Source organism: Pseudorca crassidens, chromosome 11 (assembly GCF_039906515.1).
Source record: "Pseudorca crassidens isolate mPseCra1 chromosome 11, mPseCra1.hap1, whole genome shotgun sequence".
In the NCBI taxonomy this organism is placed as follows: Eukaryota; Metazoa; Chordata; class Mammalia; order Artiodactyla; family Delphinidae; genus Pseudorca; species Pseudorca crassidens.
The window spans coordinates 64,655,202-64,682,248 of record NC_090306.1 but is presented as its reverse complement, the minus strand read 5'-3'; the positions used below and the strand labels follow the sequence as shown (position 1 = coordinate 64,682,248).

The 27,047-nt window shown below is 36.3% G+C and overlaps 1 protein-coding gene across 4 annotated transcripts in view; it reads left to right on the top strand.

The window, feature by feature from the left end:
• The window catches only part of OSBPL8 (oxysterol binding protein like 8), a 192,677-nt gene that overhangs the window by 39,156 nt on the left and 126,474 nt on the right, over positions 1–27,047 (top strand). For 3 of the 4 annotated variants that reach the window (XM_067697393.1, XM_067697394.1, XM_067697397.1), the window contains one exon: positions 20,878–20,978. In XM_067697393.1, coding sequence (XP_067553494.1) covers positions 20,937–20,978 — 42 coding nt within the window. In that variant the 5' untranslated portion in view covers positions 20,878–20,936. Of the gene's footprint in view, positions 1–20,877; positions 21,007–27,047 lie in introns of those variants that run through there. The other variant, XM_067697396.1, reaches the window with a different exon arrangement.

The window sequence follows — 27,047 nt, the reverse complement described above, 5'->3', positions numbered from 1 at the left end:
TTAATGTTTGGAGGATTTGTTGTTTTGTCTTCTTTATCAATCATACTATTGATTATTTCTACTCTTTTTCCTTGTTTAGTCTCACCTAGCATTCATTAATTTTATTCTTTTCAAAGAACTAATTTTTAACTTTGTTGATTTCCTTTTTTGTATTTTAGTTTTCTATGTCATTTATTTCTGCTTTTTTGTTTCCTTCCTTTACTTTCTTAGGTTTAATTTGCTCCTCTTTCACATTTTTTGAAATGATGATTAGTTGTTTAGTTTTCAAACTGCCTTTTACAGCTGTAAATTTTCTCTGCATACCTCAAGTTTTGATAAACAGTGTTTTTATTATCATTTAGTTAAAAACTTAATTTTCCTTGTTGCTTCCTAATTGCCACTGTGATTACTTTTTTAATCCATAGCTTATTTAGAGGTATATTTAATTAATTTCAAAATACATGGAGATTTTCTAGTTAAGTTTCTTTTTTTTTTTTTTTGCGGTACACGGGCGTCTCACTGTTGTGACCTCTCCCGTTACGGAGCACAGGCTCCAGACGCACAGGCTCGGCAGCCATGGCTCACGGGCCCAGCCGCTCCGCGGCATGTGGGATCTTCCCAGACCGGGGCACAAACCCATGTCCCCTACATCGGCAGGCGGACTCTCAACCACTGCGCCACCAGGGAAGCCCTCTAGTTAAGTTTTTGTTAGTGATTTCTAGCTTAATTGCATTGTGGTCAGAGATCAGTCTGCATGTTTTCAACATTTTGCAAGTTATTTGAGACTTGCATTTTGGCCCTGCATGTAGTCAAATTTGGAAATATGTATATTTGAAAAGAATATATTGCGGTTGTTGGGTGCAGTGGAATTTATAGGTCAGTTAAATCAAGTTTTTAAATCCACTGTTCAAAGCTTCTATATCCATTTAATTTATTTCATTTTTTTCAGGACTTAACTTTTCCCTTCTTTGGCTATTGGTAGCCCCTTCAAGTTGGCTCCTGAGTCTTCATTATGTGACTCCAATAGTCTTTGACAGCTTTCTTGCTCTCTGGAATACAAGATACTCTAGGCTCATCTCGTACATTTGTTGTCTTAGATCTGGAATATGCCATTTCTTCAAGAAGCCCTGGTGTCTTTTAATGAGAAATGTTGTTTAGAGACCACAGACTGTGTGTCGGGGTCTGGTTGCTACTGGGTTGGTTACTCTTTCTATGGGCTATTTTGGTATTATTTCTTTTTTTTTTAATTGAAGTATAGATGATTTACAATGTTGTGATAGTTTCAAGTGTACAGCAAAGTGATTCAGTTATATATGTATATATACATATATATATTCTTTTTCAGATTCTTTTCCATTATAGGTTATTACAAGATATTGAATATAGTTCCCTGTGCTATAGAATAGGCCCTTGTTGTTTACCTGTTTTATATATGGTAGTGTGTATATGTTAATCCCAAACTCCTAATTTATCTCCCCCTCACTCTGCTATCCCCTTTGGTAACCACAAGTTTCTTTTTTGTGATTGTGAGTCTATTTCTGTTTTGTAATAAGTTCATTTGTATTTTGGTATTTCTTTTAAAACACATGGAGCTCCATAGTTTACTTTGGTATGACTTTTTTCTTCTCTTGAGGTTTTAAAAGCGGAAGTATGAATGTATAGTAAGAGGGGTCTTAATGCAGCTTTCGGAAGGTTGGGTTGATTGATATCTTTAGAGAAGCTTATATGACTTTAAGTGAGTTATGTTCTGTCATTCATAAATAATTTTTTCTCTGTATCCAACTCCGCAAAATGTCCAGTGTTTTATAGACATGATAGAATCTTGATGTATCTAAAGTTTATTTTCAAACTAGGAAATTAATTTTCTAATCTATCCGTTTTGCACACTCATTTTTAAGAAAAATAAACTGTATAGTAATTAGATATTACTTCAGTTCTTTTTTACTTTTTTTTGAGTTTTTGAATTTTATTTTATTTATTTTTTTATACAGCACGTTCTTATTAGTTATCCATTTTATACATATTAGTGTATATATGTCAATCCAAATCTCCCAATTCATCACACCACCACCCCCCACTGCCACTTACCCGCCGTGGTTTCCATACGTTTGTTCTCTACATCTGTGTCTCAGTTTCTGCCCTGCAAACCGGTTCATCTGTACCATTTTTCTAGGTTCCACATATATGCATTAATATAAGATATTTGTTTTTCTCTTTCTGACTTACTTCACTCTGTATGACAGCCTCTAGATTCATCCACGTCTCTACAAATGACCCAATTTCATTCCTTTCTATGGCTGAATAATATTCCATTGTATATATGTACCACATCTTCTTTATCCATTCGTCTGTCGATGGGCATTTAGGTTGCTTCCATGTCCTGCCTATTGTAAATAGTGCTGCAGTGAACATTGAGGTGCATGTGTCTTTTTGAATTATGGTTTTCTCTGGGTATATGCCCAGTAGTGGGATTGCTGGGTCATATGATAATTCCATTTATAGTTTTTTAGGGAACCTCCATGCTGTTCTCCATAGTGGCTGTATCAATTTACATTCCCACCAACAGTGCAAGAGGGTTCCCTTTTCTCCACACCCTCTCCAGCATTTGTTGTTTGTAGATTTTCAGATGATGCCCATTCTAACTGGTGTGAGGTGATATCTCATTGTAGTTTTGATTTGCATTTCTCTAATAATTAGTGATGTTGAGCAGCTTTTCATGTGCTTTTTGGCCATCTGTATGTCTTCTTTGGATAAATGTCTCTTTAGGTCTTCTGCCCATTTTTGGATTGCGTTGTTTGTTTTTTTAATATTGAGTTGTATGAGCTGTTTATGTATTTTGGAGATTAATCCTTTGTCTGTTGATTCGTTTGCAAATATTTTCTCCCATTCTGAGAAAATATTTCATCTTGTTTGTAGTTTCCGTTGCTTTGCAAAAGCTTTTAAGTTTCATTAAGTCCCATTTGTTTATTTTTGTTTTTATTTCCAGTACGCTAGGAGGTGGATCAAAAAAGATCTTGCTGTGATTTATGTCAAAGACTGTTCTTCCTATGTTTTCCCCTAAGAGTTTTATAGTGTCCACTCTTACATTTAGGTCTCTAATCCATTTTGAGTTCATTTTTATATATGGTGTTAGGGAGTGTTCTAATTTCATTCTTTTACATGTAGCTGTCTAGTTTTCCCAGCACCACTTATTGAAGCAACTGTCTTTTCTCCATTGTATAGCCTTGCCTCCCTTGTCACAGAGTAGTTGACCGTAGGTGCGTGGGTTTATCTCTGGGCGTTCTATCCTGTTACATTGATCTATATTTCAGTTTTTGTGCCAGTACCATATTGTCTTGATTACTGTAGCTTTGTAGTATAGTCTGAAATCAGGGAGTCTGCTTCCTCCAGCTCTGTTTTTTTCCCTCAAGACCGCTTTGGCTATTCCAGGTCTTTTGTGTCTCCATGCAAATTTTAAGATATTTTTGTTCTAGTTCTGTAAAAATTGCCATTGGTAATTTGATAGGGATTGCATTGAATCTGTAGATTGCTTTGGGTAGTGTAGTCATTTTCACAATATTGATTCTTCCAATCCAAGAGCATGGTATATCTCTCCATCTGTTTGTATCATCTTTAATTTCTTTCATCAGTGTCTTATACTTTTCTGCATACAAGTCTTTTGTCTCCCTAGGCAGGTTTATTCCTAGGTATTTTATTCTTTCTGTTGCAGTGGTAAATGGGAGTGTTTCCTTAATTTCTCTTTCAGATTTTGCATCATTAGTGTATAGGAATGCAAGAGATTTCTGTGCATTAATTTTGTATCCTGCAACTTTACCAAATTCATTCATTAGCTCTACTAGTTTTCTGGTGGCATCTTTAGGATTCTTATGTATAGTATCATGTCATCTGCAAACAATGACAGTTTTACTTCTTCTTTTCCAATTTGTATTCCTTTTATTTCTTTTTGTTCTCTGATTGCCATGGCTACCTTATAGGGGATGGTTTCAGTTTTTCACCATAGAGAATGATGTTTGCTGTGGGTTTGTCGTATATGGCCTTTCTTATGTTGAGGTAGGTTCCCTGTGTGCCCGCTTTCTGGAGAGTTTTTATCATAAATGGGTGTTGAATTTTGTCAAAAGCTTTTTCTGCATCTATTGAGATGATCATATGGTTTTTCTTCTTCAATTTATTACTGTGGTGTATCACATTGATTGATTTGCATATATTGAAGAATCCTTGCATTCCTGGGATAAATCCCTCTTGATCATGGTGCATGATCCTTTTAGTGTGTTGTTGGATTCTGTTTGCTAGTATTTTGTTGAGGATTTTTGCATCTACTTTCATCAGTGACATTGGTCTGTACTTTTCTTTTTTTTGTAGTATCTTTGTCTGGTTTTGGTATCAGGGTGATGGTGGTCTCATAGAATGAGTTTGGGAGTGTTTCTTCCTCTGCAATTTTTTGGAAGAGTTTGAGAAGGATGGGTGTTAGCTCTTCTCTAAATGTTTCATAGAATTCACCTGTGAAGCCATCTGGTCCTGGACTTTTGTGTGTTGGAAGATTTTTTAATCACACTTTCAATTTCATTACTTGTGATTGGTCTGTTCATATTTTCTATTTCTTCCTGGTTCAGTCTTGGAAGGTTATACCTTTCTAAGAATTTGTCCATTTCTTCCAGGTTGTCCATTTTATTGGCATAGTGTTGCTTGTAGTAGTCTCTTAGGATGCTTTGTATTTCTGCTATGTCTGTTGTAACTTTTCCTTTTTCTTTCTAATTTTATTGATTTGAGTCCTCTCCCTCTTTTTCTTGATGAGCCTGGCTAATGGTTTATCAATTTTGTTTATCTTCTCAAATAACCAGCTTTTAGTTTTATTGATGTTTGCTATTGTTTTCTTTTTTTCTGCTCTGATTTTTATGATTGTTTTCCTTCTACTAACTTGGGTTTTGTTTGTTCTTCTTTCTCTAGTTCCTTTAGGTGTAAGGTTAGATTTTTTATTTGAGATGTTTCTTGTTTCTTGAGGTAGGATTGTATTGCTATAAACTTCCCTCTTAGAACTGCTTTTGCTGTATCCCATAGGTTGTGGATCATTGTGTTTTCATTGTCATTTGTCTCTAGGTATTTTTGAATTTCTTCTTTGATTTCTTCAGTTATCTCTTGGTTAGTTAGTAATGTATTGTTTAGCCTCCATGTGTTTGTGATTTTTACATTTTTGTCCCTGTAATTGATTTCTAATCTCATAGCATGGTCAGAAAACATGCTTGATATGATTTCAATTTTCTTAAATTTACTGAGGCTTGATTTGTGACCCAAGATGTGATCTATCCTGGAGAATGTTCCGTGCACACCTGAGAGGAAAGTGTAATCTGCTGTGTTTGGATGGAATGTCCTATAAATATCAATTAAATCTATCTCTTCTATTGTGTCATTTAAGCTTGTGTTTCCTGTTTTGGAAATTAATTTTCTGTTTGGATGATCTGTTCATTTGTGTAAGTGAAGTGTTAAAGTCCCCCACTATTATTGTGTTACTGTCAGTTTCCTCTTTTATAGCTGTTAGCAGTTGCCTTATGTATTGAGGTGCTCCTGTGTTGGGTGCATAAGCATTTATAATTGTTATATCTTCTTCTTGGATTGATCCCTTGATCATTAGGTAGTGTCCTTCCTTGTCTCTTGTAACAGTCTTTGTTTTAAAGTCTTGTTTATCTGATATGAGTATTGCTACTCCTTTTGATTTCCATTTGCATGGAATATCTTTTTCCATCCCCCTCACTTTCAGTCTGCATGTGTCCCTAGTTCTGAAGTGGGTCTCTTGTAGACAGAATATATATGGGCCTCCATTCAGGGAGCCTGTGTCTTTTGGTTGGAGCATTTAATCCATTCACGTTTAAGGTAATTATCGATATGTATGTTCCTATGACCATTTTCTTAATTGTTTTGGGCTTGTTTTTGTAGGTCCTTTTTTTCTCTTGTGTTTCCCACTTAGAGAAGTTCCTTTAGCATTTGTTGTAGAGCTGGTTTGGTGGTGCTGAATTCTCTTAGCTTTTGCTTGTCTGTAAAGCTTTTGATTTCTCCATCGAATCTGAATGAGATCCTTGCTGGGTAGAGTAATCTTGGTTGTAGGTTCTTCCCTTTCATCACTTTAAGTATATCATTTTTATCATGATATAGTTAAGTATATCACTCCCTTCTGGCTTGTAGAGTTTCTGCTGGGAAATCAGCTGTTAACCTTATGGGAGTTCCCTTCTATGTTATTTGTCGTTTTTCCCTTGCTGCTTTCAGTAATTTTTCTTTGTCTTTAATTTTTGCCAATTTGATTACTATGTGTCTCGGCATGTTTCTCCTTGGGTTTATCCTGTATGGGACTTGCTGTGCTTCCTGGACTTGGGTGGCTCTTTCCTTTCCCATGTTAGGGAAGTTTTCGACTATAATCTCTTCAAATATTTTCTCTGGTTCTTTCTCTCTCTCTTCTCCTTGTGGGACCCATATAATGCGAATGTTGTTGCATTTAGTGTTTTCCCAGAGGTCTCTTAGGCTGTCTTCATTTCTTTTCATTCTTTTTTCTTTATTCTGTTCCACAGCAGTGAATTCCACCATTCTGTCTTCCAGGTCACTTATCCGTTCTTCTGCCTCAGTTATTCTGCTATTGATTCCTTCTAGTGTAGTTTACATTTCAGTTATTGTATTGTTCATCGCTGTTTGTTTGTTCTTTAATTCTTTTAGGTCTTTGTTAAACATTTCTTGCATCTTCTCGATCTTTGCCTCCATTCTTTTTCTGAGGTCCTGGATCATCTTCACTATCATTATTCTAAATTCTTTTTCTGGAAGGTTGCCTATCTCCACTTCATTTAGTTGTTTTCCTGGGGTTTTATCTTGTTCCTTCATCTGGTACATAGCCCTCTGCCTTTTCATCTTGTCTGTCTTTCTGTGAATGTGGTTTTCCTTCCACAGGCTGCAGGGTTGTAGTTCTTCTTGCTTCTGCTGTCTGCCCTCTGGTGGATGAGGCTATCTAAGAGGCTTGTGCAAGTTTCCTGATGGGAGGGACTGGTGGTGGGTAGAGCTGGCTGTTGCTCTGGTGGGCAGAGCTCAGTAAAACTTTAATCTGCTTTTCTGCTGATGGGTGGGGCTGGGTTCCCTCCCTATTGGTTGTTTGGCCTGAGGCGACCCAGCACTGGAGCCTACAGGCTGTTTGGTGGGGCTAATGGCAGACTCTGGGAGGGCTCATGCCAAGGAGTACTTCCCAAAACTTCTGCTGCCATTGTCCTTGTCCTCATGGTGAGACACAGCCTGCCCTCACCTCTGCAGGAGACCCTCCAACACTAGGTCTGGTTCAGTCTCCTGTGGGGTCACTGCTCCTTCCCCTGGGTCCCGATGCTCACACTACTTTTTGTGTGCCCTCCAAGTGTGGAATCTCTGTTTCCCCCAGTCCTGTCAAAGTTCTGCAATCAAATGCTGCTAGCCTTCGAAGTCTGATTCTCTAGGAATTCCTCCTCCCGTTGCCGGGTCCCCAGGTTGGGAAGCCTGATGTGGGGCTCAGGACCTTCACTCTAGTGGGTGCACTTCTGTGGTGTAAGTGTTCTCCAGTTTGTGAGTCACCCACCCAGCAGTTATGGGATTTGATTTTATTGTGATTGCACCCCTCCTACCGTCTCATTGTGGCTTCTCCTTTGTCTTTGGATGTGGGGTATCTTTTTTGGTGAGTTCCAGTGTCTTCCTGTTGTTGATTGTTCAGCAGTTGTGATTCTGGTGCTCTCGCAGGAGAGAGTGAGAGCACGTCCTTCTACTTCACCATCTTGAACCAATCTCCTCTAATGCCCCTCTTTTTTACTTTATTCTTTTGTAGAATTATATATCAATTGGAAGATAATGTAAACTAGTTTTGTTTGTGACTAAGTCTAAAGGCAAACAAATGAACCTAAAAAAATAAACCTAAGTTCAAAATAGGCTGTATAAGAAAGCACTTTAGATTGTAAATATTGGGCTTCCCTGGTGGCGCAGTGGTTGAGAGTCCGCCTGCTAATGCTACGGACATGGGTTCGTGCCCCGGTCTGGGAAGATCCCACGTGCCACGGAGCAGCTGGGCCCGTGAGCCATGGCCGCTGAGCCTGCACGTCCAGAGCCTCTGCAAAGATTGTAAATATTTATGAAAGGTTCTTCATTAATTAATACTAGGTTATTAATTAATTAATTAATTATTTAATTAATACTAGGTTCATTTATGTATTTTATTTCTGGTAGTTAATTTGTTTGCTTTTAATGTAAAGGGGTTTGCAAGGGTTTTTTCTGGGAGGGCGGGGGTACTCTCACTCTACCACATCCAGAAATCTGATTTTAATATCCTCATGTGCTCCTGAAGGTAACAGCATACACATTCCTTTGTCATAGGCTTATTACATAGTAGTATACTAGTTTATTTTGCTCTCTTTCAGCTAGGACAGGATATGTATTCTTTATATGTCCAGAATCTAGAACGGTGTCTCCTATGGGACAAGACGTAAATAAATATTTGATGAATGTGTTTTGAGCCCTACAAAAGAAATATAACTGATGATGAAGCAACAGTAGATATCAAGGATTTATAAACCATAAATTTTATGAATTATGTATATTAGTGGTTGGTCTAGAGATAATGGGAAATGGAATTTGTTTTGTACCTTGTCAGAAATTTAGTAATAGTGATTTCCTGGTTTTCATTGAACTTAGACTAACACTGGTTTTCCTCTGGGCAAAGTGCTTACAGTTTAATTTTGGCTGGACTCTACATAAACAGTGTGTATTTTGTAAAGCAACAGATCGAGAAAATCTTTAGTACATTTTTCTTTGTGCTTTTTATAAGTAACCCTTGTCACTTGTATGGATGATTAAAGTTGAAAAGGGCTCCCAGACCTGATTCCATTGTGTGTGTGTGGGTGTGGGTGTAGGCTTCCCCACTACAACAAGCAATTTTTTGACACCAGCAGGATGTCTGAGAATTCTCCTGATTTCTGATACTGTATACCTGGAGATAGAATCAGATTCCACAGGTAGAGGGCTCAGTCCCACAGGACCATTCTCCACTTCAGATGCCAGTTGTAAGTCCGAGTTGTTACCTGGACTTCTGACTGTCTGACTATAAATCAGAGGTTCCCATGACTCCATTCTTGGGTTTGATTAATTTGCCAGAATGGCTCATAGAATTCAGAAAAATCTGTTTACTTACTAGATTATTGATGTTTTATAAATAGATATTAAAGGATACGAATCAACAGACAGATAAAAATATGCATAGCACAAGGTCCTGAACGAAGGAGTTTCTGTCCTTGCGGAGCTTGGAGCCCAGCATGGTAGCATGGGGAAGTCTGGTTCCCAGAAGTAGAAGCTCTCGGGGGGGAAAAATGGGGACCAAAAAGCTGCCCTTTTGGGTTTTTATGGAAGCTTCATTACATAGTCATGATTGACTAAATCATTGGCCAATGGATATTGATTCAATCTCAAGCCCTTCTCTCCTCCCTGGAAATCAAGGGGTGGGACTGAGAGTTCCAACCCTCTAATCGCATGGTTGGGTCTCCTGGCAACCAGCCCCCACCCTTGGGTGGGATCCAAAAGTCACCTCCCCTGAAGAGTTTTAAGTAACTGAGGACAAGAGATTGAATATTACCCCATTATTCTTATTGCCCAGAAGATTCCAAGGGTTTTGGGAGCTGTGAGCCAGGAACCGTGGATGAAGACCAAATATATCTGAAATATATATATTAGGTCATCTGAATGACCAATTACATACATTTCTTACAAATCACAGTGTTACATCTATATACACATATATCTATCTAAAACAGTGCATCTGGTTGAACTGTTCAATGACTTTTACAAATCAGAGATAGAAAAAGTATTTGGACACCCTTCTAGTTCAGAATTTAAGTAATTGATTGGGCTTTAATATGTTGTCAGGCAGTCAGATAAATGCAAACTAGATTATAATCACTGTGAAATAGACATACATATAGGCATAGTATATTTGTGAAATAATGTAATTTTAATGAGGGTTTTTTAAGAGGGGCAGTGCTTTGAGAATACCTACATACCTACATACTCCAGAGAAATCCGGATAGGAGGAGTCATCCAGATATTTTCCTTCCTTTCATCTTTATATCCTTAGGTAATTTAATGCCTTTCCCTCTTCCAAGACTTGGTCTGACTCATTCAGTCTGTTTCTTCTCTCTGTCTTCCTGACATGTCTTCCTCATCTGTCTCCCTGGGGTTGTACAGCCACAGTAGGATAATTTGCCCTGCACACTCCTATCCCGCTTCCCCCTTGCCCATTCCAGCTTTTTGCTTGCCTCCCAGTCTTATTACCATCATTATCATCGCTGTTATATTTTAGAATGGAGGAAATCTTAATTCATAGGTGCCAAAATATTAATATACTTTATGAAAAATATGTACTACACTGTTTTACAATAATTTTGATGGAAGCCATTTGGATAGACAGCCTGCTTTAATAAAGCAGTCCGTGTGTGTGTGTGTGTGTGTGTGCACGCGCGCACGTGCATATATATATATATATATATATATATATACTTTTTTTTTAACTGCTTATGAATAAGATGTTGGTGCTAGCTTGCTTTTGGGGACCTGTCACATTTGTGTAATTAATTTCTCATTATATTAGACTTTCCTTTAGTATTTAACCTAGTGTAAATACTGTAGATTAGTTCAGACTAGCTAGATCAAATTACTCTTATTTGCAATCTAATTTTTTAATCAAGTTGACAATGAATGAGATTAAGATTGGTGACTTTAATCCTAATTTCCAGTGATAAGAATGTAGTGCTATTCTTTAGAAGTATGGTATATTCATTGATAGGCATTCTACCTTTAGAGCATATTTGTTTTTATAACTTAAGCATTTAAGAAAACAAAACAAAAAACTTCTGGGGCATCCTGTGAGATAGTAAGCCACAGCCTAATTGTATACAACTTGTAACTGAGACAGCCATTATTCAATATAGCGTCATGAGGTTGTTATGGTTAAATGACATATGTTAAAGCCAATAGCCTTACTTAGTAGATGCTCCTTCATTCTTTCTGTGACTGAAATAACAACTCAAGCCCAAAATAGAGAAGATTTTTATAAAAATTCTTTCTCTAGGAACTTTGTTAAAGTGTAACTAGACAGTGAGGCACCAGTTCCCTAAACAATGTCTAGAGTACTGATAACAAAGGAGCACAAGAGGGAACAGAGTCTTCTTTAAACTTTGAATTTAGCTAGTAATTATGTTCAAATTGGGATGCAGGCCTAGCTTTAGCTTGGCAATTTGGAGAAAGGAGTTGTCAGGATTGTGATGCACTGTACTCTTTTACAAAAAACTTAGACATTCTTTTTGGTTATACAAGCAACATACACTGTTTAAAAGGAGTTAAAATAGGAGACTGCCTTTCTTCTCTTCAAGCCTACTCCCTAGGGCCTACCACCATTAGGTCTGTGTTTAATTACTGTTTTACCTTTAAAAAATATACTTTTTTATTCCCAGATTTATTATCATTTAAACATCTCTAGCTTTAAACTCTGAAAGATGGGGAAATTAGTATGCTTATACCTTAAGCTTCCAGTCAATCACCCTCTCCCTCTAGGATTTTTTGTTACACGTTTTTAGTTCTAGTGTTTGATTTCAAAGAAATACTAAAAACTAGTTTCTTGATATGTTAGTAGTGTCTCTTATCTTAACTCCCTTTTTTCAACAGTGAGGAATTTAGGGCACTTATCTTTCTTTTCCTGCTCCCTTTTTAATTTTTAATTTATTATTATTATTTTTTGAAGTCTAGTTGATTTATAATATTATGTTCAGGTGTACAGCATAGTGATTCAATATTTTTACAGACTGTACTCCATTATAGGTTATTACAAGATAATGGCTGTAATTCTCTATGCTATACAGTATATCCTGTTGCGTATCTACATAGTAGTTTGTATCTGTTCATCCCATACCCCTAATTTGTCCTTTCTCCCTTCTCTTTCCCCTTTGGTAACCACAAGTTTGTTTTCTATATCTGAGTTTGCTTCTGTTTTGGATAAACATTTACTCGTATTCTTTTTCAGATTCCACATGTAAATGATATCACACAGTATATGTCTTTCTCTTTCTGACATTTCAATAAGCATGATATTCTCTAGGTCCATCCATGTTGCTGCAAAGGGCAAAATTTCATCCTTTTTTATGGCTGAGTAATATTCCGTTGCATGTAAAAACACACACACATATATATACACACACCACCACCATTGTATATATATGTGTATATGTGTATATATATATATATATATACACACACACACACACACACACCACACACATATTCTTAATCTAGTCATCTATTGTTGGGCACTTGGGTTGCTCCCAAGTGCAATATCTTGGCTATTGTAAATAGTGCTGCTATGAACATTGGGGTGCATGTATCTTTTTGAATTAGCATTTTTATTTTTTTCCAGATATTTTCCCAGGAGTGGAATTGCTAGATTATATGGTTGTTCTATTTTTTTAAATAAATTTTTATTTATTTATTTATGGCTGTGTTGGGTCTTCGTTGCTGTGCGCGGCTTCTCTAATTGCAGCGAGTGTGGGCTGCTCTTCGTTGCGGTGCACAGGCTTCTCATTGAGGTGGCTTCTTTTGCTGCAGAGCACAGGCTCTAGCCGTGCGGGCTTCAGTAGTTGTGGCACATGGGCTCAGTAGTTGTGGCTCGCAGGCTGTAGAGCGCAGGCTTCAGTAGTTGTGGTACACAGGCTTAGTTGCTCCGTGGCGTGTGGGATCTTCCTGGACCAGGGCTTGAACCCATGTCTCCTGCATTGGCAGGTGGATTCTTAACCACTGTACCACGAGGGAAGCCCTGGTGTTCTATTTTTCCTTTTTTGAGGACTGCTCCCTTTTTTCAGTCATGTTATGATTTGATTTTTACTGTGTGTATATGTGTGAGTCTTCTTTGCTTTTTTCTTCCATGTTCCAGTGTGATTTATTCCAGAAATGCAAGAAAGGCTTAATATTCAATAAATCAAGCAATATAATCACAAAAAGATAGCAAAGGAAAAAATACATGCATTCATTTCAATAGAGTCGTAAATGTACTTAACAAAAACTAGTGCCCAGTCATTAAAAATATAAATTAAACTTTTCATGAAAATTATAATAGACGGGAAGTTTCTTAATTTGATGAAGATAACTACAGAAAAACTACAGTTATCATATTCAGTGCTGAATTTTTTTTTAGGGTGTTTGGACTTTTTTTACTACTTGAAATTTCCTTTTTGTCATTGTATATTTTTTAAAACTTTTTTTTCATTGAAATGTAGTTGATTTACAATATTATATTAGTTTCAGGAGTACAACAGAGTGATTCAAAACTTTTATAGTTTATGCTCCATTTAAAGTCATTATAATATATTGGCTATATTCCCTGTGCTGTGCAGTATATCCTTGTAGCTTATTTTATGCATAGTAGTTTGTACCTCTTAATTCCCTATCCCTATCTTACCCCTCCCATTTCCATCTCTCTACTGGTAACCACTAGTTTGTTCTCTATATCTGTGAGTCTGTTTCTGTTTTGTTGTGTTCATTTTTTGTTTTATTTTTTAGATTCCACAATAAGTGATAACATAGAGTATTTGTCTTTCTCTGTCTACTTATTTCACTGAGCGTAATACCCTCCAGGTCCATCCATGTTGCTGCAAAGGGCAAAATTTCATTCTTTTTTTGTGGCTGAGTAGTACTCCATTGTATGTATATATACCATATCCGTTCATCTGTTGATGGATACTTAGGTTGCTTCCATATCTTGGCTATTGTAAATAATACTGCCGTGAACATAGGGTGCATGTATCTTTTCAAATTAGTGTTTTTGTTTTCTTTGGGTGTGTACCCAGGAGTGGAATTGCTGGATCATATGGTAGTTCTATTTTTAGTTTTTTGAGGAACCTGCATACTGTTTTACTTAGTGGCTGCACCAATTTACATTCCCACCATTAGTTGGAATTCTTTTACATGTAGTGTAAAAGAATTCCCTTTTCTCCACATTCTCACCAGCATTTGTTACTTGTGATCTTTTTGATAATAGCCATTCTGACAGATTGTGAGGTGATATCTTGTGGTTTTGATTTGCATTTCTCTGATGATTTGCAATGTTGAGCATATTTTCATGTGCCAGTTGGCCATCTGTATGTCTTCTTTGGAAAAATGTCTATTTGGGTCTTCTGCTCAGTTTTTAATTGGGTAGTATTATTTTACTTTTTGTGACATGGAGTTGTACAAGCTTATTAACCCCTTACTGATTAACCCCATTTGCAAATATTTTCTCCCATTCAGTAGGTTGTCTTTTCATTTTGTCAGTGGTTTCCTTTGCTGTGCAAAACTCTTTTAAGTTTAATTAGGTCCCATTTGTTTATTTTTGCTTTTGTTTCCTTTGCCTTAGAAGACAGGTCAAAAAAATATTGCTGCGATTTATGTCAAAGAGTGTTCTGCCTGTGTTTTCTTCTAGGAGTTTTATGTTTTCTGGTCTAACATTTGGGTCTTTAATATATTTTGATTTTAATTATTTTTGTATATGGTGTGAGGAAATGTTCTGATTTTATTCTTTTATGTGTAGCTGTCATGTTCCCAGCACCACTTACTGAAGAGATTGTCTTTTCCCCATTGTATATTCTTGCATCCTTTGTTGATTAATTGACCATAGTTGAGTGGGTTTATTTATGGGCTCCCTGTTCTGTTCCATTGATCTATGTGTCTGTTTTTGTGCCAGTACCATCCTGTTTTGACTACTGTAGCTTTGCAGTATAGTCTGAAGTCAGGGAGCATGATACCTTCAGCTTTGTTCTTCTTTCTCAAGATTGCTTTTTATATAGAGTAATTTTGTCTTTACATAAGGTAATTATGTTGAGTTGACCTGAAAATTTAAAAGCAAAAATTGGAATTTATTCATTTATTCTATAAATATTGATTCTTTGATATTGAATACCCCAGGGCTCTGAACTCAGTCCTCTTTTCTGTCTACACTGATTCCCAAGGAGATCTCATCTAGTCTTATGGTTTTAAATTGCATCTATATGCTGACTCTCAGTTTACATTTCTAGCCTGACTGCTCCTCCTCAACCTCACATCTGTAGGTCCAACTGTCTACTTGGTATCTCTATTCAGATGTCTAACTGCATCTCAAAGTGAATATATCCAAAAGGAGCTCCTGATATTCATCTCTTTCCTCTTCAAGTCTTTCCATAATGTACTCCAAATCTGTTAGTGGCAGTTTCATTCTTCCAGTTGCTCAGGGCACAGACCTCCTAAGTCCTACCTCCACTTCTCTTTAAATTGACACCCTACATCTGGTTCATCAACAAATCCTTTTGACTCTATATTCAAAGTATTTAAAGAATTTGATACTATTCACCACACCTCTTGCTACTGTTCTGGCACAAGCCACCATGGTCTCTTGCCTGGATTATAGCAATGGTCTTCCAATTTGTAATCTATTCTCAGCCAGCAGCCAGAGTGGTACTGCATAAGTTAGATTCTGTTATTTCTTTGCTCTCCTTTCTGAAGATAGCTTCCCATCTCATTCAGAGTGTAAGTCAAAGTCCTTCTGTCCTATTAGGCTCTCTATGATTTGGAACATAGTTATCTTCCTGTTCTCATTGCTGACTGCTCTCTTCCTTATTCCACTTGCCATATTAGTCTCCTTGCTGTTCTTTAAACATGCCACATACTCCTGCCTTAGGGTCTTTGTGCTTGCTGTTTCCTATTCTGCCTGGGAGGGTCCTCTAGATACTTGAGCAACTCACCCCCTTATGTTACTGAGATCTTGACTCAGTCATTCCTATCTAAAATTCTCCCTACTACTGTGACATATATAATTGCTCACTTCCTAATTTTTTCTTCTCAGCCCTGATTACTGTCTAATGTACTCTCTCTCTCTCTCTATATATATATATATATACGTATATATATATTTTTTTATTTTATTTTTTATTTATTTATTTTTTTGCGGTATGCGGGCCTCTCACTGTTGTGGCCTCTCCCGTTGCGGAGCACAGGCTCCAGACGCGCAGGCTCAGCGGCCATGGCTCATGGGCCCAGCTGCTCCACGGCATGTGGGATCCTCCCGGACCGGGGCACGAACCCGTGTCCCCTGCATCGGCAGGTGGACTCTCAACCACTGCGCCACCAGGGAAGCCTGTACAATATATTTTAAATATTTAGTTTTTAAAAAATTTGTCAGGCCAGCTTCATTGAGGACAACAAATCACTATAGGTACTTAGAGCAAAAGGGAAATTAGTAAGGGGAATTAGATTCTTAAAAGTTTTTGGAAAAGCTGGAGGTATGGAGCCTGAAAGGCTGTTCTAAGCTTTCAGATTAGTCACTGCTGCTGCTGATTGTGGCTGCCTGGTAGTACCAACATAGCAAACTGGCAGGGGAGCATTTGGTGATTACTGTAAAACCTCATGTCTGTTAAAGTCCAGGTGTCTACTGCATTCAGAAGAAAAATGGCCTTGTTCCTGTCTCTCTTCTGCCTTCCAAATATTGTGCAAATGCATTGCATTTGCTGAATGTAAATCACATAAATTCCAGGGGCAAAGATATTTGCAAAGTGGAGTTCTCATACTTTTAGCTTTTGTGATACAGAGGATACAAAGGAGAGCACAGAAGGCGGTGAGAATGAACGATGAGATACATATATCTATATTTATATGGACAAGGTATGAATGCACACATACATATTGTATTCGTCAGGGTTCTCCAGAGAAACAGAACCAATAGGATATACATGTATACAGAAAGAGAGAGGGGGAGAAAGAGTGGCTTTATTTTAAGGAGTTGGCTTCCGTGATTGTGGGGGCTGGCAAGTCTGAAATTGCAGGGCAGGCTGCAAAGTCCTTGGGTGATGTTCACTCTCCTTGATATCCTATAACTTAAATATTTAACAGTACTTAAATACTATAATAAATTATAAATATTATAAATATTATAATATTTTTATAATTATAATTTATTTTAATTATATATATTATATTATATTATATATAATATATATTATATATATTATATATATTATACAATTATATATAATTATATATAATTATAATTTTATTATAATTTTATAATATTATAAATTTATAAATTTATAAATAAATTATAAATACTATAATGTAAAGTCTTATGTTATATGACAAGGAGATGAGAGGGAAGAAAACAGTTATTTGATGCCTACACGCAGAAACATATTCATAACGAATTTAGGAAAAAATACTCATAACTAATTATAATTCTCATTTCGGTAACTGGTCATGTAGTGGTAGCTGGTATTTATAAATGCCTTCTTCCACTACCCATTTTGTATTCCCTTTGCCCTCAGCAAGCACCTCAGATAGCCATAGTTCTTTCTTTACCTGGTGGAGTGACCCAAACTTTTGTTTCTGAAGGGTTTGAGTCAGTAGTAGTCCTGCCTTGGTTGGGCTATTATAGTTTTCCATTGAATATAATCATAAGGCATGGTAGTCCTAAGCAATGCTCTTAGGGATCTCTGATAACCAGACATTTTCTTTCTTACCACCATTGTGGAATAGTAGTCCAATTTCCCCTTGGTAATTAGAGTCAATTACCTAAGCCAGCACAGTAAGTTCCTTCTTTGCCTACTGATTCTAAGGCATGGGGAGCTTAAAGTGGGCGGGTGGCAGGCTTAACTTCCAGTTCAGTGGAATCACTGTTGTGTCTCCTGATGGAAGCATTCCTCCCTTTGGAACTAAGACCTCTAGACCAACAAAGCATAAGGTCGTGGGGACAGGAAACAAAAATTTTTGCTAGTAGTGGTGTTGGGAAAGCTGGATAGCTGCATGTAAATCAATGAGGTTAGAACACATTCTCACACCATACACAAAAATAAACTCAAAATAGCTTAAAGACTTCAATGTAAGATGTGACACCATAAAACTCCGAGAAGAGAACATAGGCAAAACATTCTCTGACATAAATTGTATCAATGTTTTCTTAGGTCACTCTCCCAAGACAATAGAAATAAAAGCAAAAATAAACAACTGGGACCTAATCAAACTTGTAAGCTTTTGCACAGCAAATGAAATCGTAACCAAAATGAAAAGACAATATATGGAATGGGAGAAAATATTTGTGAACAATGTGACCAACAAGGGCTTACTTTCCAAAATATACAAACAGCTCATGACAACTCAATAACAAAAAACCAACCAAATCAAAAAATGGACAGAAGACCTAAATAGACATTTCTCCAAAGAAGGCATACAGATGGCCAATAGGCACATGAGAAGATGCTCAACATCGCTAAGTATGAGAAATGCAAATCAAAAATACAATGAGGTACCATTTCACACTGGTCAGAATGGCCGTTATTTAAAAGTCTACAAATAACAAATGCTGGAGAGTGTGTGGAGAAAAGGGAACCCTCCTGCACAGTTGATGGGAATGTAAATTGGTGCAGCCACTATAGAAAACAGTATGGAGGTTCCTTAAAAAACTAAAAATAGAGTTGCTATATGATCCAGCAATCCCATTCCTGGGCACATATCCAGAGAAAACTCTAATTACAATTTACAACAGCCAAGACATGGAAGCAATCTAAATGTCCATTGACAGATGCATGGGTAAAGAAGATGTGTTATATATACACAATGGAACACTACTTAGCCATTAAAAAAAATGAAATAATGCCATTTGCAGCAACATGGATGGACCTAGAAATTATCATATTAAGTGAAGTAAGTCAGAAAAAGAAAGACAAATACCTTATGATACCACCTATATGTGGAATCTAAAATATGACACAAATGAACTTATTTATGAAACAGAAACAGACTCACAGATATAGAAAACAAACTTACAGTTACCAAAGGGAAAAGGGGGTGGGAGAGGGATAAATTAGGAGTTTGGAGTTAGCAGATACAAACTACTATATATAACATAGATAAGCAACAAGGTCCTACTGTATAGCACAGGGAACTATATTCAAAATCCTGTAATAAACCATAAGGGAAAAGAATATGTATATGTATATGTATAACTGAATCACTTTGCTGTACACCAGAAACTAACACAACATTGTAAATCAACTATACTTCAATAAAAATAAATAAACAAAAATTTTTGCTTGTGGGTCAATAAATAGTCAGTGGTGCCACTTCCATTTCCTTCCTCTGAGTCCTAACCTGTGAATCTTGGCTATGCAAGAAACAGCACCATATATCCGACATTCGGAGCATATACAGCCTTTTGGAGATCCTTGCCCAAGGTATTGCCATCTGGCTGGTCCTCTCACTGAGTCCTCAAAAGGCCATTCCACTGTTCTATCAAGCCAGCTGTTTCAGGATGATATGGTAAGACTAGTGAATTCACTAGCCCATTGCCACAGGGTTTTTTTGTTTGTTTTTTTTTGCTGTGAAATGAGTTCCTTGATCAGCAGCAGTGCTTTGTAGAACAATAGGAGGGGTAGAGAAGGCATTCTGTAAGTCCACGGATAGTAGTTTTGGCAGAAGCATTTTGTGCAGCGAAGGCAAATCTGTATACAGACTAAGTATCTATTTCAGTAAGCATAAAGTACTACCTCTTCCATGATAGAAGCAGTCCAGTGTAATCAACCTGTCACCGGGTAGCTGGCTGATCACCTCAGGTAATAGTGTCATACTGGGAACTCAGTGTTGGTCTCTGCTGCTGGTAGATTTGGCACTCAACAGTGGCAGTAGCCAGGTTGGTCTTGGTGAGTGGAGGTCCATGTTGCTAAACCCATGCATAACCTGCATCCCTACCATGGTGGCTACTTTGTTCATGAGCCCATTGGACAGTGACAGGATTGGCTGGGGAAAGAGGCTGACTCGTATCCGCAGGATGGGTCATCCTGTATTGATATTTCAGTGCAGTCTTTTATACTTGCAAAGGCAAGAAAATGATTTGGAACTCCAGGAAATGACTAGAAGTGTACCTATTTCTTGGTTTTAATTTTGTTCGCTGTTTTAAGGAAGAATTATTAGAGTGATTATTAGAGACTTCTGAATATATATAATTACTATAGGAGTTCATCTTGGAGGCTTTGTTAGTTAAAAAGCTCAAAAGAAAAGTGATGAAGACCTACTTCTAAGACTTTTCAAAATAAAAAAAAGTATAAAAGTAATACATGTTCATTGTAAAAATGAAAAATTCAGAAACAAAAAGAGTACTTTATATATTATGTTCTATCATTTTGTTTTTTCCACCTAATGTGTTGTGGTCTTCTTTCTAGTTCAGTATATACAGATACTAAGTGATTTTTAAAAATTGCAGCATGCTCTTCAATTGTATGTATGTAGTATAATTTAAGCAAGCTCCTAATGATTGACATTAAGGCTGGTTCCAGTTTTCCTCACCTATTACTTCGTTGGATATGTTTATTTATGTCTTTGTGCATTTGTATAATATATTTGTGGAATAATTCCTAGCCTTGCAATTGCTGGATTAAAGCATGTATATTTTAAATTGTCCTCTCCCCAATTGTTCTGATTTATATTCTTATCACAGAAGTGCATGAGAACATCTATTTTCCTATGTTCTCAGCAACATTGGATGGTAGCACACTTTTTAGTTTTTACCAATGTAATAATGAAAAAAAAATCTAATTTTATTTCCTTAGTTATAAGTAGGTTCAATCATCTTTTCACATTTTGAACAGTCTCATATCTTTAACCTTGCTCTTGCTAGTCCTCTTCACTTGGAATATTTTCTTTCATTTTTGCTGAACTTCTACCATTCTTCAAGGTGCATGGCAAAATCTGTTTGTTTTTTTTTCCATTATTGAATTTCCCAATAACCTCAGCCTAAAATGATTTCTCTCTCCTTATATACTTAATGCTTTATTTCCCACTTATCACAGTTTTATACCAGAACTAATACATACGATTTTCTTCTTCTAGGATTTACAGGATGACTAAATATTAATGGAAAGAGAAGTGTAAACCTATCTTCTTTCACTATGGAGGCTGGTTTGGCAGATGGAGAACCTGACCGAACTTTGGTGAGTGGTTCAAATACAGCATAATAAGGTACTATCATCTACAGCTGGAAAGTGTTTGATGTAAGCCATCATTTTATTTTTCAAATGTATTTAAAACAAACTTTAAAAAAAGTATTTTAAAATAGTACTTTAATTCCTCTGTTGATATGAAAATTACAGATAGTTTAAAGCTTGTTAAGGCATAACCCAGTTTTCTGCTATTTCTGCCTTATCTCCTACCTCTTTTCCCTTGCTTTCTCAGCCATATAGTGTAAGACATACTGATGTAATAGTTTATGTTTGTTTTCCTCAAGAAACTTTTTGCCTTACTGAAATCAAGAGATTGTTAACAGTTAAGGAAATTAAATGCCTGTAAATCTCACATCATGTGCAGCTGTAGATAGAATGAAACAGTTAAAATAATTCAGAATTAAGAGCAGTTGCCACATATATTCTTTATATAAAAGTATAAAGATTTAATAAATATTGCTGCCTTGTGTTGTGATTGAATTGTATTCTGAAATTAAAACAAATGAGTAGGGGTGCTGGTAGTGTACCTTATCCAATAAGTTTAAAAAAAAAATAAAAATTCACCAGTAGGATGTGGATTAAATGATGATTTGTCACTGTACGAAAACATTTTGCTCTAGGATCATTTCATTTTCAATTCTCCTTTTTTAAAGATTCCATTAAATATTGATTTATAGATTGTTAGGGATGTTTGTATTACCTAAAGTAAAGGTGCCAGTGGGTAAAATGTAGCCAGGTGATAGCTCTATGATTTGTTAGATGGTAGATTATGTGACAAATTTACATTATTGGAATAATGCAGAGGCCAACTTTTCTGTCTTTCATACTACTATGAAGTTGAGAGTCACTACTAAATTGAGGTGTTTGTGCATTTTAATTTAGTGAATGTCCTTTGTTCAGGCTCAAATGTAGGATCAGTCTAATGATTGATAGCAAAATGCAGTTTTGTTTACTTGTGTTAACTTGGTCCCAACCTTTTTTGAATTTCTGGTTCAAACTTGTTTCTTTAATGGTCAAAGAAAAGTTAAACTTTAAAATGATAACTTGTTAATAGAGAATAAAATGGACATGGACGTAAATTGGTTTATGAAGAAGGTTATTGTAACGGCGATTTTAAATGGAAAACAGATGGTAGGTTATTTTGTTTTCACTATATCTTCAGAAAAAAAAGTTCAGATTAAGCCTTGTCTTGGAACATGATATTTACTTTACCATAAATATTTTCTTATTTAATGCTAATGGACTTTCTTAAGTTTTTTTTAGCTAAAATATTTAAAATCTTTTGGTGGTAGTAAAAATACCAGTAATAACAACTGCTGTTTTCTAAGTGTATACTTTTTCAGACTGTGCTCACAACAGCCATTAAAGGTAGATGTTTGTTTATCCTCACTTTTAAAGATAGGGAAATAGGCTCAGGGAGGTTAATTGTCTTCTCTAAAAGTTCACAGTGTAAGTGATGGAACTGAGGTCTGTCTGTCTGTCTCTGAATACTTTCCTTTGCTACTAAGATGTTGACTATGTATCTGTCTTTCTGAATAGAATTGCTTAAAATTTATTGTTACCTTTTAGAGTAAATATCTAAGTAGATAGTATTAAATTCTGTATCAGAATATCTATATTGATAAAGTTTTAATCATTTTTTATTCTAAATTCTGTTGATATTGAGAGGTTAGAGCAAGTTATTTAAAAAGCAGTGAGACCATAGCACAGGGAGATCAGCTCGGTGCTTTGTGACCACCTAGAGGGGTGAGATAGGGAGGGTGGGAGGGAGACATAAGAGGGAGGGGATATGGGGATATATGTATATGTATAACTGATTCACTTTGTTATAAAGCAGAAACTAACACACCATTGTAAAGCAATTATACACCAATAAAGATGTTGAAAAAAAACAAAGCAGCGAGAGCAGTTTTCTTCTTGTTGTTCATTAAGCTTCTTCCATGAAATATTGTAGCTCATTTTAGAGACAATAATACCAAAAATTGAACTACTGAAATATTCTGTATTTGAAACTAATCTTAAGGTCCACCTTTGAGTTATCTATTTATAAAATATCACCTTTGAACTGCATGGCCTAAGCTAGTTACTGTTTAGATCTAGGAGAGGTGGATAAGAACATGGGCTCCGTAGACATTTGGCTGTGTGTTAAAATCTGAGCTCCGTCACTTAGTCATATGACCTGCATAATTAATTAAATTCTGAGGGTTTCCAGTTTTCCTCATCTATTAAATAAAGATAATAGTAATATCTACCTCCCATAGTTGTTGAGTTTTATTTGAGATAATATGTCTATAAAATGCCTATTACCATCTGTGCACATTATAAATATCCAATAAATAAAAGCCACTATTGTTATTGTTAATATAATTATTAATATTCAGCCTTCTCTCCAAAAAGAAAGTTAAGAGGCAGGAGAAGCAATAAAACACATTAAAAAAAGCCCGACACTGTTGGGTAATTTTGGCTTTACACTTTCTCTGAATATCATTTTTGCTACCTAAGATATTGAGGCAGATATTCTACTTCAATAAAAAATATATAAGCAAGAATACTCATCCTTCCTACTTGAGAGGGACAATATGATCTAGTGAAACCAGAAAGTTCTTTGAAAATATAAAGCAGTATGTCAGTATGAGGTAGCAGTGTTGTAAAAAATCTGATTGCATGCACTAGTTTTTAGAATATTATTAGTAAGCTTTTTTTGAATGCAGTCTTTGTGCAGAGTACTATGCCCAGTGAAGGGGATGCTAAGAGATATACAATGTGGTCTGTCTGAATTATGTTTATTTTTGAGAAGACTAGATAGAGGGATGGATAGATAAGGCAATAATAGCATTTACTAAGTGTTAAATGAGGAACATAAGCAAGGCATAGTTAATGCAAGTTGTGACAGTTGGGCGGTTGTTATACACTGGGGTAGTTAGAGAAGCTTTCTTAAGAGAACACAAACTCTGAATAGCATAGGTAATAGGGATCATAAGATTGAGAATGAGCAAGGAGAGCATTCTAAGAAGGGAGGATGGCAAGAGGCAAGGCTAAACAGGAAATTAATTGTTCAGGGTTTATTCAGGGGAAAATGAGTAGAAAAATTGATGAAGGTAGATCGGAAGGGAATGTTGTTTACAAGAATAATGATCAACATGGCAGATAGAGACCAAACTTAGGGAAGGCTTTGAGTGCCAGACCAGGGATTTTGAAGTTGATTCTGTAGACAGTGGTATGTCATTGAATATCTTTATAAAAGTGGACAAGATGAATCTGGAAGCAGGATATAAGGTGATTTAGAGGAGTGAGAGAGAAAGATATTAATTAAGAAACTACTATCGTAGTCTTGGTGTGAGGTAGTGGAAGCTTGGACTCAATTGACTTTAGTGTCCATTTATTCAGTTTTCTTCTTTTATATGAGATTATGTTTTCTATTTTTAAAAAAATTCATTTGCTCATTTATTATTCCAGTTGTGTTTAGTTCTATTTTTGTGGTAGTATTGTTTGTCTTAGGTAGTAAATACTGAAAAATATGAATTGCATTTTTATACTGTACTTATATACTTGAGAACACAAGTGTACATTTAATATGTCTTAAAAAACTATGTAAAAGTCCAGAACTCATATCACTTTGGAAATTAACCACTAAGAAATCCTTTAAGTGTAGGGGTCAAATTTTTATTGATAGATTGAGGTAAACTAAATAAGTGAAATATACCTTTAGATTAAAAAAAAATTTGAATATGTTCCTTACCTTAAGGAAAGTCATATCTTTTGAATATCTTATAAATTAGTTACCAGAGGAAACTACTTTATAAGGTCTATTAGAGGTCAAAATCTTTTGTTGTATTAAAAATTGATTATATAACTGACGTTTTAGAAGAGAATAAAAATTTTAAAAATATGTGTAAATCTTTATAGTATTATAAGGGACTCTTAACTGAGGAATTCTTGCTTAAGATTATAATTTAAATTGGGTACTTCGAATCAGATGCTTTCTGAAATGGAAGGAACTGCAAAGGTGATTTAGTTCAGTAATTCTCAGAATGTAGTAAATGAGTATCTTCTTGATGGGCCTAGAGATGACCCGACTTCCTGAAACTTTGATTTCTACTTACTTACTAGGTGAATTTTTCATGATTACTGTGATTTAGTGCTCGTCAAGTAAAATTGGTATGTTATTAGAGTTTACTGAGAGCTTTAAATCATATTCTAAGGAGTATACTACTATATATACTCTAAGGAGTATATATAGTATGCTACTATATATAGCATTTGACAACATCATACAGCTTGTGTATATAGGCATGTAAATGAATGGAATTGCCTAATTTTTGGTAACATCAAGTATTATTTTTTCAGCGGGTCACAGATTTTAAATGTTGCTATTTTTATTCTCTTGTTTAAATATAGTTGACCCTTGAATGATTAGTGGGAGTGGGGTAGGATAGTCTCTGACCCTCGATGCGGAGCCGTGGTTCCTTGGTATCCTCAATTCAACCAGCCACTGATCTGTATGTAGCACTGTAGTATTTACTATTGAAAAAAATCCGCCTATAAGTGGACCTGTGCAGTTCAGACCCTCATTGTTCAAGGGTTAACTGTACTATTAGTTTAGCTTCATCATTATCATTATTAACTTAGTATATTATATGTTTTTAGTGATAGCATATTTATAAGGACAGTATTTTTGGTGTACAGTTTCTCAATAACTGACCTTTAAGACATTTATGCATTCAAGTTCAATGATAAATTATCTATATGCCAATTACTAATCCTCTTAAAGTATTCTTGCGCAATGGCACTTGGTTGTTCTTATTAGATACCCCTTCTCCACCCTAAAGTGGGAATGGATGGAGAAGGGCTGTGAAGTTTCTTATCTCATCTATTACAAATGGGTCAACAAATTTGGTACATATGCTTATCTAACATTTGAATATCCTTTGAGACCTGCCTGCTAAGTGTTTGGCTAATGCTGTATACTTCAGGATTGCCTAGTAGAGACCTTTTCATCTTTAACAAAGATTTTGCTACCAGCAGAGCCTTTTGCAAACCTCTGAGTCCTGTGGCTACTTTTTCCCTTAGTCTTTGTGGGAAACTTAGAGATCATTTAGTCTAACAATCTGCCTAATGTAAGGATTCTACCTACAGTATCCCCTGACAGCAGGTCATCCAGCCTCAGCATGAACACATGTAGTTTATAGGTAACTCAGTTTCTCAAAAGGCAGCTCAAGTCATTATACTTGAACTAAGATAGACTTTTCTATTAAATTTTACCATTGGTCATTATGCTAGTTTCCTTGTTGCTACAAGTTACCACAAATTTAGTGGCTTAAAGCAACAGAAATTTATTATCTTAGAGTTCTGGATATCAGAAGTCTAAAAGCAAGGTGTTATGTTCATTCTGGAGGCTCTTATGGGAGAATTCATTCCTTTTTATCAGTGTCTAGAGGTTGCAATCTTTCATTGGCTCATGGTTACTTCCTCCTATTACTTCAACCTCTGGCTTTTGTTGTCACATCTACTGCTCACTCATCTTCTTGTTTCCTTCTTTTTTTTTTTTTGTGGTACGCAGACCTCTCACTGTTGTGGCCTCTCCCGTTGCGGAGCACAGGCTCCAGACGCGCAGGCTCAGTGGCCATGGCTCACGGGCCCAACCGTTCCATGGCATGTGGGATCTTCCCGGACCGGGGCACGAACCCGTGTCCCCTGCATCGGCAGGCGGACTCTCAACCACTGCGCCACCAGGGAAGCCCCTTGTTTCCTTCTTATAAGGACCCTTGTGATTACTTTGGGCCCACTCAGATAATCCGGAATAACTGCCCTGTCTCAAGATTTTTAACTTAATCACATCTGCAGAGTCCCTTGTATCAAGTAAGGTAATATTCACAGGTTCCAGGGATTGGGATGTGGACATCTTTGGGAGGCCATTATTCTGCCTACCACAGTCATTGTACTAACCTCTGGTGCATCCCAGTCTAGAGAAGTGGGTCCTATTGCCAAATAATCCAAAATTGGGTAGTCTTCTGGGGCAACTCACCTGGGGAGTTGCCAGTTAGATTAAGGCCCTAAATT